This window comes from Petromyzon marinus, chromosome 45, assembly GCF_048934315.1.
Source record: "Petromyzon marinus isolate PM22_M1 ecotype Great Lakes invasive population chromosome 45, UKy_Petmar_22M1.pri1.0, whole genome shotgun sequence".
Taxonomy (NCBI): Eukaryota; Metazoa; Chordata; class Hyperoartia; order Petromyzontiformes; family Petromyzontidae; genus Petromyzon; species Petromyzon marinus.
In genome coordinates this window covers 9,126,596-9,145,602 of record NC_133711.1, presented here as the reverse complement: position 1 = coordinate 9,145,602, position 19,007 = coordinate 9,126,596, and the positions used below count along the sequence as shown (strand labels likewise).

Below are 19,007 nucleotides of genomic sequence, written 5' to 3'. Positions count from 1 at the left end.
CTTGATAAATGCCCTGCGCGGCGGGAATTGGGAGTGGATAAAGGCGTAACGGTCGCAAGGGTCTGAGCCTCTTGGCGCCCCCTTTGTTGAAGGAGGATGTGATCGTTGCCCTGCAGTTCACAAAAGACCTTTTTTTTTATATTACCAACGATCTCCAGGTGAAAAGCCGGTGTGTTTCAACGCTCGCGCAACCCACGCTTCATTTTGTCGGCGTTTGTTTTTTATCGTTGTTTAGGTTGTAGTCTTCGTCCGAATCGACGACAACCTGTGGGAACCTTTGTCAAGCCTTCGTCTCTCGATTTAGTGCCATCATTCTAAGTTTTTGGATTTCTCAGCAAATGGGGGAAACCCATAAGAGTCCCTTTAACATACAGATGTAGCCAATCACCATTGTTTGCTGTGTCTCAGTGTGCGCTGCTGTCTCGAGGATAATGTTATGATGTCACCTTAGTCAGCGTCTTCATTCAGACCCGTTAACTTTGTCTCCGCATAGTCGATCGTGCTCTGGTCTTTGGCGGTAGCCATAGGTGTAGACGTGCTCCGAATTTTGTACACTCGTTGTTGGCGAAAAAAAAAACACACTCGGTGAGTTGATGGATGTTTTAGTCACTAATTTCACAAACAAAATGAACTCGGCACACGACCGCAAAATGCGTGTAGGCTTCCCTAAGTGTTCACCACTGTTGTAGTTCTCGCTCGTTCACGTGGCGCTGCACACGACAAATGTAGGCTATTTCCTTGAACAGTGGAGAAGCTCACGCAGACAAGGAGCCTCGCTCTGTTATTGGAGGACATTTTCTGTTCTGTTAAATAATGACATTCCAGTGATATTCTATGGCACAGATGGTTCAGCTGTTTTGGGCTCGGCAGTGTGGTAGGCGATGCTAATTACTTGTTTATTTTTTCTATATTCAGCTCTACATATTGGCGACAATAATAATAGTTTGTGTTCATTAATCGCTGCGCTTATCTGAGTGACATTTAAAAGTCCAACAGCATTTGAGAGGCAGGATAGTGCAGTTGTAATACTCCTGCCTTGCCTCACAGCAAGAAGGCCCTGGGTTCAATGCCTGACTCAGGCACCTTTTTGTATGGAGCATGTAGTTCTCCCCGTGTTCCACTTGGATTTCCAGTTTCCACCCATGGCTAAACAAACGTACAATTTGAAACGCCCTTTCTGCCGGCGTTGAGGTGGTGGCTCGGCAGGAGAAGACGGCACAGCAAATGTAAACGAACATAATCCGTTATACACGGATGACGCATGTCGACGACAGTGAGTTGTCTCCTCACGTGTGTTGGGGGGGGGGTAAACTCTAGGTCCTCCCGTCTCCCTCCCACATGTATGAACACCCATCAATTGGCTGAAAACATCTCGGTCGATACGCGCCCCTCCGTGTTTGCAGATTGCGCAGCGTTGTGCGATGCAATTGCCTAAATAAAGCCGCCGTATAAAAAAATGGAAACGAGAAAAATAAAGCGGTTGTGGCCACAACGTCCCAATGGTGGAAAATATTCCTGCAAATTATTCAATTTGGGATGACACTTTAACAGCATCGCCCTGCACTGTCAAAACTTATCAGGACCCAGCTCCTGAAAAAAGAGTCTTGAGATATGTCGAGGCTTTCCTGGGTAAACAGGCGGAATAATAATAAATATTGTGTTTCTAATTTACCAAATAGGACATTGCGTATTTTCGCTGTACAAGTCGATGCCAAGTCATGAAATGTGACATGCATGACTTGCATGCAGTCTTTTGGCCAGGGCTGCTCATTTATTTTACAGAGTATACATATTTTATAGAATGTACATCCATCGGCTGACCTCCAGGAAGGCTACGCTATCACAAGCTTAGCACATATTAAAATGGAAAGTGTTCCATATTTAAAATAAATAAATAACAAATTAATGAATGCGTCAACAAATGGCAACTGTTGCGGAGGTACGCGCACTCGCAGACATAGATAAATAAAACGCTCGCGTTTGGAATTATTGTGATGAATGTTTGGGATGAAAGGATATCTCCATATATACGAGGCAAAGTTGTGAATGTGTGTCTGTTCAAAATGTTTAGCCTACTTTCCGACATGCAACAAACTGGAAATTTGCCATGTGGGTACTCTCCAGACTGTACACCATGCAAAAATTTAAAAAATACACTTTAGTTTTTTTTAGGGGGTGGAAGCTCAATAATGCATATAGTTTTTACACGACAAGTGAGCTGTGACGTCAAATCTGTGTACATGACCCTCGCATGTGGAAGCGTAACACATTGTAGTGTCAGTTTAACATGTAGGCTTTAACATGTAGTGTAGTGGTTAGCACGCCGCGCTACAAACCCGGCGACCCGAGTTCGATTCCCGCTCATGGCCACCACCGGTGACGATTATTTTAACCGGTTCTGGGCCTCCCCTAGGTCGACTCAGCATCAAACGAGTAACTGTTGTGGTGTGAACATCACCACTGGGGAGACAAAGGCGGCCGGGTGTGGTGAATCCAAGTCCCGGGCAAAGCCAGGTAGTACAGCTAGTATATAATTAAATAATTCCATGGGACAAGCTTGCATACTTTTATTCAGAGAGAAAAAAACAAACGTTGAATCATGCTTTATGTGCAGTTAAAATATCAAGGTATAACAAAGAAATACTTTCCAGTAATTATAAATAAAGTCGTACTTGTTTTTAATTGGAGTTTAAAAAATTGTGCAATGGTCAAATACAATTGTTTTTCATGTGAAATAGTTTATTCTAGATGCAGGAAGTTTTTTTTTTTATTATTATTATTCATTAGTCTTATTATACTAAATGAAAACATACTTTTATAATTTGAGATTGGAAATTACACAACAGTCAAGTCAAAAACTATCTACGTGCGATAATGTACTGCAGGTGCATGTGCAGCTTTCAGTTATGGATTTATTTTCCTGTCAACTCACGATCATTATTACGGATACATTTTCACATGATTAAATTTTTACCATTTCATTTCCAAGTGGCTGACTGCAACACAAATTAACGTTTTGGCATTTCCTTCTCTGGACTGAAGGAATTTGCTTGGATTGAGGAATGTTCTTATAGTTATCAACGTCATTTAAAAACAAGGGTTCTTGAAAGTCAAAACTCGAAGTGATTTCCTGCTGAAATTACCATACAGGTTTCTCCTCGTCTTCTGTTTACAGCCGTGAGCCAGTGATGAAATTTCAGCATTCGTATGGCGAGGGCAAGCCGATCCATTGGATGATTGGCTTCCTCACAAAGCGGTTGATATTTTACCAACCCTGGAGGGATTATGGGTTGAGTCAACCCCCAAACAGAATGTTTAACTCACAGCCATTTGCTCTATTGTTGAGCCACCTGGCAGGCCAATTGATTTAGGCTGCCAGAATCACAGTACAGAATAACTAAACAGGAGGTGATTTTGGACATGAGCACACATTGACCCAGCCATGGATAATGTCCTAATTTATCATTCCTTTATTTGCTTGGCATTTGATATATTTCTCTCTACAGCTTGAAAATAAATCACGCAAAATGACAACGACGACAACTGCACTTGAACCATCGCTTCCAAGCAAAGATCACCTCAATTAAGCACACCGAGGCACACGCACTTGCGCAACACACTGCCCGATCATTATCACGCGCCACACGAATAAATCGCACAAAGTGACATCAGCGACAGCGACTGCACACACTCGAACCAGCGTGCATCTGCGCAAAAGATCACCTCAATTAAGCAGATCGGGGCCACACGTGCTCGCGCAAAACTGCCCGGATCCTTAACACCTGCGGGGTAGAGGAGCCGGGTCCAGCTCAGCGATTCTGTTCAAGGATTCCTGGACACCGTGATGTCGTGGCCTGCTCTGTGACTCAAGGAAAGGGATTTGTGTTTGACCCGATAAACCTTGGACTTGGAGGCAAACACGCTGTATCCGAGCATGTCCTGCAGTCCTGTGCAGAGGCATGCTCTCTTTAGGAGGCGACTGTAATACCTGTCAGCATGCCCTGCCACCGCAGGAAGGGCTTATATTTCAGTGTGTGGTCCTGAGCCAATTTGACCTGAGAGCAGCGTAAAAGGAGTCTGGTGACGCAGCGTGCCTGCTGAAATTATTGCATTAATTCACTAATACAGTAGGCGCTGTCTTGACCTTGCCACTGTTAGGCATTTTTCATTAAATTGCCGAAAAAGCGAGCGCGGCTCGCCGTGTCACGTACGTGAACTGTGACAGCAGCAGCAGCAGCAGAATCGGCGGTGAACACATCTCATCAAGAAAAACGTGAGCGCGGAGAGCGAGCGTTATTGGCAGGGTCATGCTATTAAAAATAGAAAGCCGATTTCACCACTGAATCCACAAACGTGTTTTTTATCTCTCATAATTAAACTCCTTTATATTATACGTTAAATCTTACGTAGTAATGAGCTTTTAATATTATGGCCTTATTTGTATACCTTGACTAGCAATCGGCATGTCTTTTGGACTTGACCGTCACAGCCAGCCAGCCAGCCAGCAAAACTTTTATTTTATATAGAGCCCGGTCTCTCTCCACTTTTCTCTTGCTTTCCCTGTACTGTGTATCCAAACGTATTTGGATGTTATCACCTTGTCTCTGTTTCTAGCTGTGTTTCTATTCAGTGTGTCCCATCTTCTTCCTCTCCAACCCTCTATATTCCTCTATTACCTCCACTGTAACTCACCCACTTCCCTCCCGCCGATCTCACTCTCCATTTCTTTCTCACCTCTCACCCTCGCTCTCCCAATTTCCGCCTCTCCCTTTCCTCTCTTGTCTCCCTCCCATGGCGTGTCACTTTCCCGTCACTCTCCCCTTTCCGTTTTGCTCGCTCTCTTTCCTCTCCATCTCACGCCCTTTCACTCTGTCCCCACCCCTCTACATTCCTCTCCATCTCTTCCTCCCTCCTCTATCTACTCTACTCTGTCGCATTTGTGCAGGATCCACGCCTGTGGTGGATGGTGGGTGGTGGGTGGAGGCCAAATATCAGAGTGATGCTCGAACTCACGCCAGCCAGCCAGGAATCCAAATAGCGGAATCTTTTTTTCTCCCAGATATATTCTGAAGCGTTTGTTTTCTAATTCATTATCAATGGTCAGCCAAGTCAAATCTGTCTCCTTTATTTAACCAAGAGATTAAATAACCACATTGAGATGTGTGACGCACACATAATTGCCTCTTTTACAAGGATGACCTGGGGGTTGCCTGAAGGTATCTCAAGTACACAGACTATTTCAAAATTATATAAAGCTTATTTTAACAAATTTAGATTAAATCTAATGCCAATTTAAATACAACATTGAATGAGGCATGATAAAGATGTTGAATTGCACTGTAAAAATGTACATATAACAACAACAACAAAAATGTCAATTCTGGAAAATTAAAGTGACTTTTTTGGGCAAGTAGAGGCAATGGAAACGTCACCAAATGTAATAAATTGCCTATGTTGTGCTTTAGTATGGATGGCAGTGTACATGTATGTGTACAGCCACTTTAAAATAAAATGCAATAATAACCACACTATATGATGCAGGTGAGAGAATGAAGGCTAAAAGTTGACATTGCCTTTACAGGAGTGACATGTCGGCTTGTGCGTGGGTATGCTTGTTGTTTTTGCGAGCGCTTGCTTGACAGTTTAATAAATTGTTCCAGCAGGTAGCGTGAATGAACTGTACATCATCATAAGGAAAGTAATTTCCTGGATTAAAATATCTAGAAGATGTGCAGTGTGATGGGAGTTTTCCTTAAAATATATATATAACTTGAAGCTAAATTTTTTTACACTAGAATTGAACGATCAACGAAAGCCAAAAACTTCGAATTCTTTATGAATTTACATCTGCTTTATACAACGAATTATGCAAAAGAGTTGCCACTGTGTGATAGCCCTGAGACACAAATCTGCACTGTAATTATCCCAGGAAGAGATATTGTGCTGATTTAAATTTGAGAGCTTTGGACGTTTGCAAATTAATGCCAAACGCTCATTAATGGAATTTGGACAAACATCCCATTGTAAGCCCCCTCCTGAAAAAGTTCTGCAACTCACGATGGCTTTGCCCATGGAAAAAAAAGGACACAACGGCATGGCCATGAATTGTGCAGGCGGTGCAACTGCACCGAGGCCTACAGGCCAGAGGAGTTCGGGCACTGGGATACTTCGAAGGATGGAATTTGCACAGAGGAACCGCTTTCATTTCTTGCGCCACAGGCCCATACCAATCACGCTACACCTTTTAAAGGGCGTCATCGTAGTCGTCATCATCATCAATGATCAATCCACTGTTGATTGAAGGCCTCCTGAAGTCATCTCCATCTGTCACGGTTTTGCGATGTAACAATCCATTTAAAGGGCATCATCATTAGAACAATCATCATTATCATCATCATCAATCAAGGTGAATCGATGTGTTTGAGTTTGATGAATATGTCGATGTGGCTGCTTCATGACCACGCGCGTTCGACAGACGAGACGCCGATTGACGGTGTTTGCCCGCGGCTCGTTTTTCACGTGGCAGTCACTTCCTGTTCAAACCGGGCTCGGGCACGACGCCGCTCTTCAGCAGCCCGGCACCCGGCTACCCGCTGACGTCCAGCGCCGCGTACTCCCCTCCGACGCGGCCCCTCCCGCGTGGCACCTTCCCGCGGGGGACCTTCACCTTCAAGCAGCCGTACCGCGTGTGCAGCTGGCGCTGCGCTGCCCTGTCCGCCATTGCCGCTGCCGCACTGCTCACGATCCTGCTGGTGTACTTCATAGGTAGGCAATGCGGACACGCGCAGACACACGCTCAGACACACCCGCACAGGTGTGCAAAGACAATCACCTCTTCACTTTACAGCCAAGCCGCCCCAGGGCCGTGTTGTATGTACGTATGCACGTTGAACTTCTTCCGCACCGTACTTAGCCAACCGTGCTAATCGGAGGTGCGAGGTGTGTTGAGCCAGACTGGCGCAGCACACCTGTGGCCAAGCTGTTTGTCCAATGTAGAACCTGAGCAGTGCTGCTGACGTCACACGTGAATTTATTAACCCCATCACTGGCCCCGCTTGGCCCAGAACCAAATTAAGTTGTAGAGAGTTTCACGGTTTTGGTTCTGGCTTGGCTCAACAGATAGCCAGTGGAAAACCACCTGCACCATCAGGACTCGGATGTACCAGTGATGATGGTGTAAAAGATCCCCATTGTAACTCACATAGACTGTTGAGAAAATTGCTGTTAGTGAGCACCTATTAAGACTGAAACAGCACATGACAGTGCAATGTGACCAGAACCACGCCTGACCACCATTGTCTCCCCATTGCTAATGGTGACACATTTCACCTCGTGAAAAATAAGAATAGGACTTAACCTTTCTGGCAAAATAAAACAGGTGTTTAGATGTTCAAATACCAAATATATACCTTTTGAAATGAATAATGTCTGCATTAGCCACACGTACTTGTGGTGAACATGCAAACACACAAAGTGTGTTAACATTTATGCATTGTTTTTTAAAATTGATTGGCCTACACCAGAGGCAGGCTTCTTTCATGGCCTAGTCTCACCAATGTCAGACCAGAGAATGCTAAAAGGTTTCTATTTGGTGTTTGAACATCTTAACACCTATTCTTGGTTCTTTCGTTTTTTATTATTATTTTATTGTTTTATATTTTTATTATTTTATTGTTTCCCTTCTACGTGACTTTACCGAAAGAACCAAGAATATGAATCCCTGCAGTCACGAAAGCTTTAAATCAAAATCTTAACACCTGTTTTATTGCCAAAAAGGGTAAAACCTATTATTATTTTTCATACATTGATACTCTGAAAAAATGTCCCATGATAAATTTCACCTTAACCTCGTACTCATTTTAGGCTGAGTTGAGTTAGCAGTTGCCACTCATGTTGGCTGTGGCCGGGATTCGAACTCAGGTCACTGGTGCACTAACCACAATTCCACCACTCCACACATACACACATATGTACATGAATACGCACTCGTGTACTATGTCACTGCATTGTAATCCAGTCGGCCTTTATCTCTGATGCTACACAAATAGAGGTATTACTGCCACAAAAAAACATTACGTCCAATTTTATCATAATAATAATAGTTCTTTATTTATTTGGATAAAGGCTCACTAAGCAAGATTCTTATTCAGGATTGTCTTGCATTTGAATGTATGGCGTCCTTCATTTGCAACTAGCGTTTTTTGTATGTATTAGATTTTTGTTGTACACAAGAACAAAGGCAAAACGTTGGGTGGCAAAAAAACAACCATGCGCAAATATCCGCTAGGCCTCGTGCACCCCGTCGCCTCCTGGTTGACGAGGTGGGGTGGGGGACAGATAACCCGGGGAGCAACTATTGTTTAGTTTAATGAGTCATTTGTAGTCCTGCTTTTGAAACGTCCCATGCTTTTGCAATTTAACTTGCGGTACTCAGATGCTTCACCGCCCATTCCAAGCGAGGTTTTTCATGTGGATAATATGCCCCTTGGGTGGCTTGGTTGTGGGTGCATCAACTTGGGGACACCACAAGGCACATGCTACACCTGCCTTGCCACCGCACGGGCCGACTGTAGACGCCACACCAGGGGCCACAGTGGCCGGCCTCACGTAGCCGACTCGCCGCGCGCCGTCTCATCTTGGCGGCTCTTCCTTCCCTCCGTCGATTTTGCCGTCCAGCTTTCTGACCCCGAGCGCGCAGCAGTGGCGCTGGCGATGGGCTGCTCGTGGCCGTTCGCCGTGACCCACGGCTCAACCGGTGCTCGGTGACGACACCGCCGGGCCGCCTTATAGATCCGCGCCTTGACAGCGATCGACGCGCCGCTCGAATGCCGAGCACCGAGGCGCTGCTTAGAAAAATGTGCGCTGTGCCAGCGAGGTCGGCCTCCTGTGCCACGAGCAAAGGCCGTTGTGTACTGGAAGATGAAGAGGCATAAATGGCCCCCGCTTTTCCATCATCCTTCTTCTTATGCCTCCGCCCCGAGTCATAGCCCTTCATCTCGGTGTCTTCCTGTCCACATGCCAGTGACTGAACACTGCGAGCCCGCTGTCTCTTCCCCAACCCCCCACACCCCCAAGCATCCTCCACGTGCCACCGGCATGCCGCGGTTTCCAGCTGCGTCCTGACCCTCCGGTGCAGATTCTTTGTCGTCGCGTCGTACGATGCAGCGACGGATACGAAGGGAAAAAGAAGAGACTAATCGCGGCCCCCGGTCGAACACGAGCAGTCTGCAGGGGAGCGAGCGAGCGAGCAAGCGAGCGATCGTCACCCGCGGCTCGCTGCACGCGTGCTCTAGCCGCTTACACCCCTCTCGCACGAGCAGGCGGGCGACCGCGCAAGATGCAGCGGGGGGGGGGGGGTGACGACGTGAACGCGCTTGCGGGGCTGCCTCATTGGTCCACCGGGGTTGGGGGCCCGGAACAAATGCAATTCCGTTGGATGGATGCGGGAGGGTAAAGCCAAGAAAAGCCCGATTTCGGCATCCACAGACAAGAGTGTGATCTCGTCCATTCGTGAAGGATTGTTCGGCTCACTCAACAACCAGCATGTCTGTTACGTGGCCGCCTGGCCATCTGTTGTTTATTTAATGCTTGTGTTGCTCGGGTCTCTGACACAATAATGCCGAATGTTTCCCCGGGGGGGGGGGGGGGGCGGAGAGATAGCCCATTATTCCATGCTCTGCACTTTGTGATCTCCTTTCTTGAATAATCACAGGACAACGCTTATCCTTGCCTCCCCTATCCCAGCGGGTGGGTCGTACAGTTTTCGCAGGATTGTGCGGTTTGCGAGTGATTGTTTGTCTTCTAAATAGCATTACTTTTAGCGTGATAATGCACTGTCCAAACAGCTTAGTGTTTGTTGTGCATTGTGCAAACAAGTCTCGTTATTGAATATTACTTTAATTCATAATACGTGCCTGCAACTGTGTGAATTTTTTTGATCATCACGAAATAGAAATTCATGAATAGCTGATACGGTTTCCTTTAAAGAGGGCTTCTTTTTTTTTTGCTTGGAGCCTTGCTAATCAGTCGGCAGCGTTATTAGTCTGTCATTTACGATTTGAACTATTGCTTTATAAATGGTTAAATATGCTGAATTATTAAACACCAGTATCTCTAAAGTCTGCTCTTTAAAAAAAAAATACAAAGTGCTGAAACCTAACCACCCCCACCTCCCCAATTACCCTCTGTCATGGTATGAGGCTGATGAGCAGTCTAACTGTGATTGCCGTGAAAAATGGTAGGGTCCTCTCGAGACGTAAATCAGCTAAATTTGGAGACAAAGAGTTATAAAATATTAAGGGCAGTCCCTGTAACCGTAGTTGGATTTAGGGAATTTATATCAGACACAGTGACTCCAGCCAATCAATACTTGAGCGTTATCCTCTTACAGCCAGGGATCCGCCACACAACATGGGCCGACACAGCGTCCACACCACACACACGCCTCCTCCACACACCACACACCACACACACACCACACACACGCCTCCTCCACACACCACACACATAGTAGCCTCCACCACATACACACACACAGTAGCCTCCTCCACACACGCCGCCTCTACACACCACACACACGCCTCCTCCACACACCACACACATAGTAGCCTCCACCACATACACACACACAGTAGCCTCCTCCACACACGCCGCCTCTACACACCACACACACGCCTCCTCCACACACCACACACACAGTAGCCTCCACCACATACACACCACACACACCACATACACAGTAGCCTCCACCACACACCACACACACCACACACACAGTAGCCTCCACCACACACCACACACACCACACACACGCCTCCTCCACACACCACACACACCACACACACAGTAGCCTCCACCACATACACACCACACACCACATACACACACCTCCTTCACACACCACACACACGCCTCCACCACACACACACCGCCTCCTCCACACACCACACACACCACACACACAGTAGCCTCCACCACATACACACCACACACACCACATACACACACCTCCTTCACACACCACACACACACACCGCCTCCTCCACACAGCACACACACGCCTCCACTACACACACACGCCTCTTCTACTCGCTACACATGGTAGGGGTCATCCATTTAGTACGTACGCATGGAGGGGGGAGGGGGGTTTACCCAAATGAGTACTCTTGTGTATGGGGGGTCTACTGACAATGTACGCATAGGAAACGGAGGGGGGGGGGGGTGAAGCCTCGATGATAATTTGTCTACATTGGCCTTCAAATGAGTTAGATAGTCCAGCGGTGGACTATCTGTTTGCTTAAACACGTTAATATTATTAGTTCTTGATCGTTTCTGCGTGGATTAAATATTGGCCATTCTATAGCATTCGGGGCGGGGGGGGGGTCAATCGTACGTACACAGGTGGGGGGGGGGGGGGTGTAAAAAGTCCGCGTGTGTACAGGGAGGGGGGTGGGGTCAAGTTTTAACAGATTTTTGCGTACCTGCTAAATGGATGGGCCCATTCAGTAGCCTCCACCAACAACAACGGCCATTCGCCACTAAGTGGCGGTGACGTCCCCACGACGCTTGTGCCAGGCTATGTGCACATTGAGGCCACGTGAAGTGTCGAACGCCCGCTGGGAGGAGGTCACGGGGCAGACCCAGGTGCCAGGGGTCGACTGACTGAGATGAGTGGCTGATGCACCACCTGTGCCCCCTGCTGTGCCAACTTGCTGTGCTTTAGCCACCCGGCGCTCCACTCGTTGTGAGCGTCGCTCCTCCCCCCTCCGTTGTTGTTGGAGGGCGACTGCCTCCAACTGCCCAGTAGCAGCGTCCTTCACGAGCTTCCTCCACAGAGGTGGATCTTGACACCGCTGGTACCAGTCATCGGCAAGTCCACTCAGCTCCACATTCTCCTGTACCATATCACTCCGTCTCTTCTCTTGCCCATGCCGCGCCCGTTTAGCCCCCTCAATCCGGCTGAACAAAAGCTCTTTAGGCATGTAGTGGCTGGGCATGCGGGCTACATGACCCAGCCAACGCAGCCTTGCCTGCCGGAGGAGCTCACCGATGGGACTTTGTCCAGATCTTTCAAGGATATGCGAGCTCCTCAAACAATCCAGCCTGGTTAAACCCAAGATGGATCGTAGGCAGGCCAGCCTAAATGTTTCTAACCAGCGAAGATGTTCCATTAGAGGGGTCCACGTTTCGCAAGCGTAGAGAAGGGCGGGAATGACTGTGGCCTAGAAGACCTGAAGCTTCGTGCGGAGCGACAGACCAGGTAGCTTCCACACAGCGTTACGCAACCGATGAAAAGATAATGTCGCTCAACTGATTCGGAGTGAGACCTCTGCTGTCAAACCGGAGCCAGTCATGAGCACACTGCCCAGGTATGGGACACTCTCCAATCTCTCCGCAACTGCCCTATCACCAATTTGGAGTTGTGGGGATGGAGTGTCCGATGGTACAAAATACCCAGGCAGGTGCTTAGTTTTGGTCAGGCTGATGGTAAAACCCCACTTCTTAGTGTCAAGCTCCAGGTTCAGCAGCAGCGCCTCCAACTTCTCCTCTGAGTGAGCAGCAATTACCAGATCATCAGCATACATAACATGGTTGAGCAATAGGGAGCCATTCCTTGACCGAACCCGGGCATCGATCAGCCTCCCATTGTATTTGTACCAGATGGAAATTCCTCCGATACAGCTATTGAAGGCTTCACGAACTACGTGGTCAAAATAGATGTTAAATAATGTGGGAGCCAGAGGACATCCCTGTCGCACCCCAAAGTGAACAGGGAATGGCTCCGACTCCCGGCTACACCTCTACTGTAGCAGACGGACAGAAAATATGGCATCTGTGCAGGACAGCCCTTTCCTGAAAGCACATTGGGGCTCCACAAGCCTCTCCTCAGCTTGTCTGGCAAGGCGATGTTGAATAATCCTTGCCAGGACATTTCCCAGCACACTGAGGAGTGAGATGCCCCTGTAGTTGTTACAGTCTGTGCGGTCCCCCTTTTTAAAGAGGGGGGCCACCAGGGCATCCTTCCAATCCTGCAGAACCCGTTCAGTGGTCCAGACTGTTGTTATGATGTCATGTAGGGCAGTCTGTGCACAAACGCCACCCTCCCTCAGCATTTTGCTTGGGAGATCATTTCTGCCCAGTGCCTTTCCTGATCTCAGGCTCCGGATCGCCTTCAGTACTTCCTCAACAGATGGCACCTCAGCCAGCCACTCACAGGGGGTGACTTCTTCTTCCAATATTTGAGGCACCGATGCCTCAGCAGGGTCATCCCCACTTTGTCCCACGATGTTTTCCAGGCTGAGGGATTCCCCTCCCCCAGAACCTCACAGAAATGCTCAGTAAATCTGCAAACCTGTTCCTGGGGGTCGGAGATTGGATCACCGTTCTTTCCCCTAATGATGGTAATAGGTGCGGCGCTGCGGGTTACTTTTTTTATGGAGTTTAATAGCGATCTGTGATCGCGGGCCATTGAGGCAGACTCCATCTCCTCAGCAACCCAAGACTATCAACCATCCTTGCATCGCCTCACGGCTCTCTGAACCTCCGAGTGAAGGCTGCGGTAAGTCTCCTCATTCTCTGACGTGGGATGCTGTAGACGATGAGAGTGGGCCTGTCGCTTTTTCTCCAACCGCCTGAACACCTCCTCTGTCAACCAGGGTCTCTGGGGAGGTCTGGACCGTGTACCCAAAGCAGCCATTGCAGCTGCATGAGCCATGGTCCTAAACCTCGCCCATTTCCCCTCGACATCAGGAGGAGTGGGGGATGATGCCAACCCCCGCCGCAAGCGATGATGAAATTCTCGCTTGCAACTTTCATCAGCTAGCTGAGACCATGCCATTATGGGTTTGAATGGAGTCCTGGGTGTACACCCACCACAATCTATATTGGCCCTCCCCCCACGGCACTGCTCACCACACCGTTGTCGTCTGGCACCACGAGGAGGTAGGGGTTTTTTTTGCCGGACTCGCACACACACCAGTCTCCATACACTCGAACCATCCTCCTCCACACACCACGCACACACCCCACACACGCACTTGCGGTCAAACTTATTCATTTTATTTGAGAATTAAAATGTAAAGACGTTCTTGTTACAATTGGAAAAGGCTACTGAATCTCTGTTCTGCCGCACTTGGAGTAATTCCTAATTATAAGAATGCATTGTCCTTGCATTTTGACTGCAGGTATTGTGGTTAATGCAGATATGAATCCTTGTAAAAAAAAAGGTTTCAGTTTTGTTGCCAGAAAAAAGGGGTAAAACCCTATTATTAAATTTTGGTACTGGCAAAGGAGGTCTAATGATGTAGATGCTCACCCCGAGCCCTCATTACTTTGATAGTGCATTATCCTTGAGCTGTACGCCTTTTGGCGTCATCTGGTCGAGCACCAATTGGGTCGGGTCGAGGCTCAAAAGAAAGCCGTCCCTTGGTGTGGACCAATCAGTTTCAAGGACAATGCATATATTATCATAGTATGTTTTTTTTTGCATTTTGACTGCAGGTATTGTGGTTAATGCAGACATGAATCCTTGTAAAAAAGGGTTTCAGTTTTGTTGCCAGAAAAAAGGGGAAAAACCCTATTATTAAATTTTGGTACTGGTAAAGGAGGTCTAATGATATAAGAATGTTGGTCACGAGCGTGTAAAGTTCCTTTTCAACTATGGTTGAATATCACTCATTCATCAGCTCTGTCCGTCCATACGTCTGCAACGCCGGATCACAGTATGTCTCACAAAGATTGCCCAATGTAAATTAAATTTGAGTCGAAAGTTATGTTGCCACGAGGCGCTTACCCTCGAGAAGAAAACCAGCCACATTGATCAATTTGTTCCCAAAAACTTCGGCAATAAACAACCATCGTTAAATGGATATGCCTCTTCTGCCTGCCGTTGGCAACGCTTAATGTATATCTGCTGCGCCGCACTCGATGTGCTGTGACAGTGTTCAACTATTTTTTTTTTACCCTTCGGGCAGCGAATTCATTTAATTGTTTGAGCATCTCACTCACAGGGCATGAAATGAATGTCCATTGTTTCATTGTATCTGATCAAAGAGCATTGATTCCCGATGCGTTCCTTGTGCCATGCTCGGAGAGTGTATATTGGCCATGAAGAGTAATTTACCTCAGACAGTTGAGTGTGCTTTGTTTCTTCACCCATTCTAAAACAGCTTTAATGGAAATCTCATGAACGCAAGCGTGGAACAAATCTGTAGGAACTTGATCGTTCTTGAACGTAACGTTGAACATTTCAGTCCGCATGCCTCGGATTGACAAAAAATGCTGTAATTTGTAAAAAAAAAAAGTAGTATTTTTAACAAAACAACACGAACAATTTGCTTAGATTGATTTCTGCAAGTAGTTGCGGTAAAACCGAGCAGCCTGCAGCCTAATCTTTGGGTTAAGAGCTGGCTGATCCTCCACCTGCTGCCCGAACGCCCCAGCAGTAGTTGTATCGCACGACCTCCTGATATCGCCATTCCTCTGGAGCCCCTCATTATAAGAGATGCCTTCACTTGCAATGTGGGGGGACAGCTCCTGAAGTGGGTGGGTGTGGGTGGGTGGGTGGGAGAGGAAACGCACTCATTGCAACTTGTGACAGGAGTTGAGCGAAAGGGCACGGGGCCATGTGCATGTTTCCCTTCACGACGCGTGGGACGCAACGTCCAGGTTGGATTGGACGGCTCGACCAATCAAATTGGCACGGGCGCTCGGGCCCAATATTAACTGTCCGCGTTGCGCGCGCGCGCACGCGATAAAATGCAATATAAGGTCCGAGCAGAATGCGAAACCGCTGAAGCGTATTTGCTGGGATATATGTGCAGTGCAGCGTTGTTCTATTTGTATTAACGGTAATATATTACGATGAGTTGTCTTTGTTTGTTTAAGTATCGGCAATTTGCCTGTGACTTAAATTGCTGAGATTGTGCCCGATCTCGTCAGAGCTCGTCAGATCTCAGAAGCTAAAGCTGACTTTGAGCCTGGATGGGACCTGGTTGAGTGACGTCCATATCGAATACCTAAAACGGGTGCTGTGGGCTTTTGCTGGGCTATATTGTCAGCAGAGGGCAGTGCAGAAAATTCCTAAACTTAACACGTAGGCTTTCGCAACCAATATCATCCACAATAGAGATTTTATTTGGGTTTGATCGCGTAAATATATAAATGTGTCGTTAAACCCACCACCACCCGACACAGCCAACTAGTAAGGGTTGTCACGTAAACAGAAAGTGCCAATTCCTCACTCGTACAGCATGTGTTGGAGAGCCAAGCCATAACATTTACAATCTGAGTATGACGTTTCGTCAGTAATGGCTGTGTCGGGTGGTGGCGGGTTTAACGACACATACATTGACGCGATTTAACCGAAAAAAACCTCTTATGAAATCCTATGCTGTACTGTATTCTGCTCTGACATCCATGCTCCCCTCCTTCGCTAAACCCCCACTGACCAGCATGGTGAAACTACAGTTTAATTAAACTAATGACCGGGACAGCATGGATAAGCCCTCATCCAGCAGCTGGTTAACAAAATGGGCTGTACATGTAACATAAATAGTTTTTTCATGTTCCTCAGGACATTTTATTTTTGTTCAGTATTGTAGACATATTTCGGCAGTACGTTTTTAGTCACACTGTTTTTTTTGCGTGCCTTGTATCATAATTTTCTTTATTTCTTTTTAGTGATGTTGGTAACCCAGGTCACTGGCAAATTACATTTTCCTGATTTTCTTGACATCCTCACCAGGTTCTACGAAATAAACTAAACTTTTGCTTAATGGATTATAATTGCAAGAATATATTAAGAAATTGACAATAAAAACTGAAATTGTTCAAGTGTCAGCAAACCGCAAAACTCGTGACTGGAAAACGGAGCCCAAAACTACTGTTTTTTGCAATTCCCATTTATCCAGTACTCGGGGAGTTGTAGAGGGACGAGAGTGTAGACGAAGATCTGCTCATGCGTAATTGCCCTGAAATGCTGATCACTTCCTTAACGAGGCATGTGGTTGGATGTAATGAGACATACCCGCGCGGTATGAAAATCAGAGCCATTTCTCAGCAAACGAGACGGAAATTACCAAATGGTTACATGTCAAGGAAGAGAGACATGAAGAATTCCGCATCCAAAATTAATAACTTTTTTTTACTTTTAACAAAAATATAATGAGTAATTTATATGTAAGTAGGCTAATTTCGTGTAAATAATGTATTCCTTAATAAATTATGAAAATTAGATGTTTTAAAAATGTATAAATGCATAAGTAAGACTTACAATACAGCATTTTAAATGTCTAGGGGTCAAATTAAACTGTTTAACATTCTGATCGTATCCTCAAAGGAATATGCAGGCCAACAAGATGTATGTATGATTTAAAAAAAAGCTAATTTATTCTATTTGAGTTTTGCTTCATGTGCTATCCGCAGCATTAACAAACACAGATTCACAGTTTATTTAAAAAGATTGAAAGTTAAAAAAGTATTGTTCATAGTTTACAAATGCAAGCGTGTTCACCCTTTGCTTGTTGTGATAATTGACAGGGCCCTTGGACCCTGAGACAGAAAATGACACACAAGATCAAAAGCGCACAGAGAGGCAATGAGCGATGATACATGTTTGGAATTGCACCAAGATATGGAAAAAGGGAACACATTGATCAGGGAACAAATGCAAATCGGAGATATCATATTGACCGTGACAAAAAGTAAGTGGGGCTGGGACGAGGCACATCGAGCCAGACTGGGTGATGGCCGTTGGGATGAGGCTGCTGACGGAGTCGCAGCCAAAGGAGAGAATGTGCCCGAGGTAGTGACCACCGGTGGAGATGGAGCAATGAGAATGTATGCACGTGTATGTGTCTATGCTGAACGCGGCAAATCACACGGCAAAATGTCTTGATACATCAGTTTCTCCGATGGGTTTCTTCATGGGTTGTTCCACGTGTTGTTTAGCACGGTGTACTTTGCCTTTCGGACGTACGTATGTTGAACTTCTTTCGCACCCTGCGTAGCCAACCAACCGTACTAATTAGAGGTCCGGGGGGTAATGACATCAAAACGAAACGCAAAAAGAGTAGCTCTAAAGAAATTAGCTTTAGTTTCACTTGCAGGAGGGAGATGGATTTTGGCGTCGTAGGACCAATGGATAAAACATGGCTGATGATGATGATGATGATCCATGGAGTATTTTGATCTTGGCCATATGAAACCTATTAATCAAGACGCATTTTTTTCTGCTCACAATATTGTCTACAAAGGTAAAATCTCGCTTTGAAGGTAAAACATTGCAGGATAGGTAGGCACTTGCGTCGAAAACCCGACCTTGCACTTTTCCTTGTGTATCAAGCATAATGTCATAGTTATGACGACAGAATAACGTGCAACGTACCTTTAAGTTGTTCGTGACTAATTGTCAATTAATTTTCTTGGCATTATGTTGGGAACCCGCATGGCTGTGTGTCTCATATGGATTCATCTTAGCTTTGGTTGTATTTCTGTACTCTCTCTGGTTCGTTGAGCTCTCTAGAGTATCGACATAATGTGCCACAGGGCATGTATTAAAAAAATACACCAGCATGCCATATCGCACCTACATCCACACATTTCAGATAAAATATTTTTTAAAGGGGGCCGTGTCATTGAATTTTCTCGGCAATGCACGGAATATCTGCGGCAAGCTGGAAGCGTTATCAGCACCAACATCAGTGGTAGATCTTCTATTTCGTCATGGTCTGTACCCACAGCACTTAATGGTAAAAGGGAGATATTTTTGGACATAAATGGTACACTCTTGTCCGTATCATACCCTCCTATATTGGAATATCAGATAAGCCTAGCCAGAACAGGGAGAATTATAACACCAGGAGAATGCAACGTAGCGATTGTCAAATATATTAACATGTCTTGATTCCCGCCGTTACATGAGGTATTTGACATTTATTATATCCAATTTAAATGCAGGCAAGTTCCAGATTTTGAAGGTTGGCTGTGATAAATGGAAACGATGTTGT

The 19,007-nt window shown here is 46.3% G+C and overlaps 1 protein-coding gene across 18 annotated transcripts in view; it reads left to right on the top strand.

Moving 5' to 3' along the window:
- Window positions 1–19,007, top strand: part of LOC116952152 (teneurin-4-like) — a 430,454-nt gene that overhangs the window by 280,717 nt on the left and 130,730 nt on the right. For all 18 annotated transcript variants that reach the window (XM_032971246.2, XM_032971251.2, XM_032971247.2 and 15 more), the window contains one exon: window positions 6,527–6,765. In XM_032971246.2, the coding sequence (XP_032827137.2) occupies window positions 6,527–6,765 (239 nt within the window). The remainder of the gene's footprint in view (window positions 1–6,526; window positions 6,766–19,007) is intronic.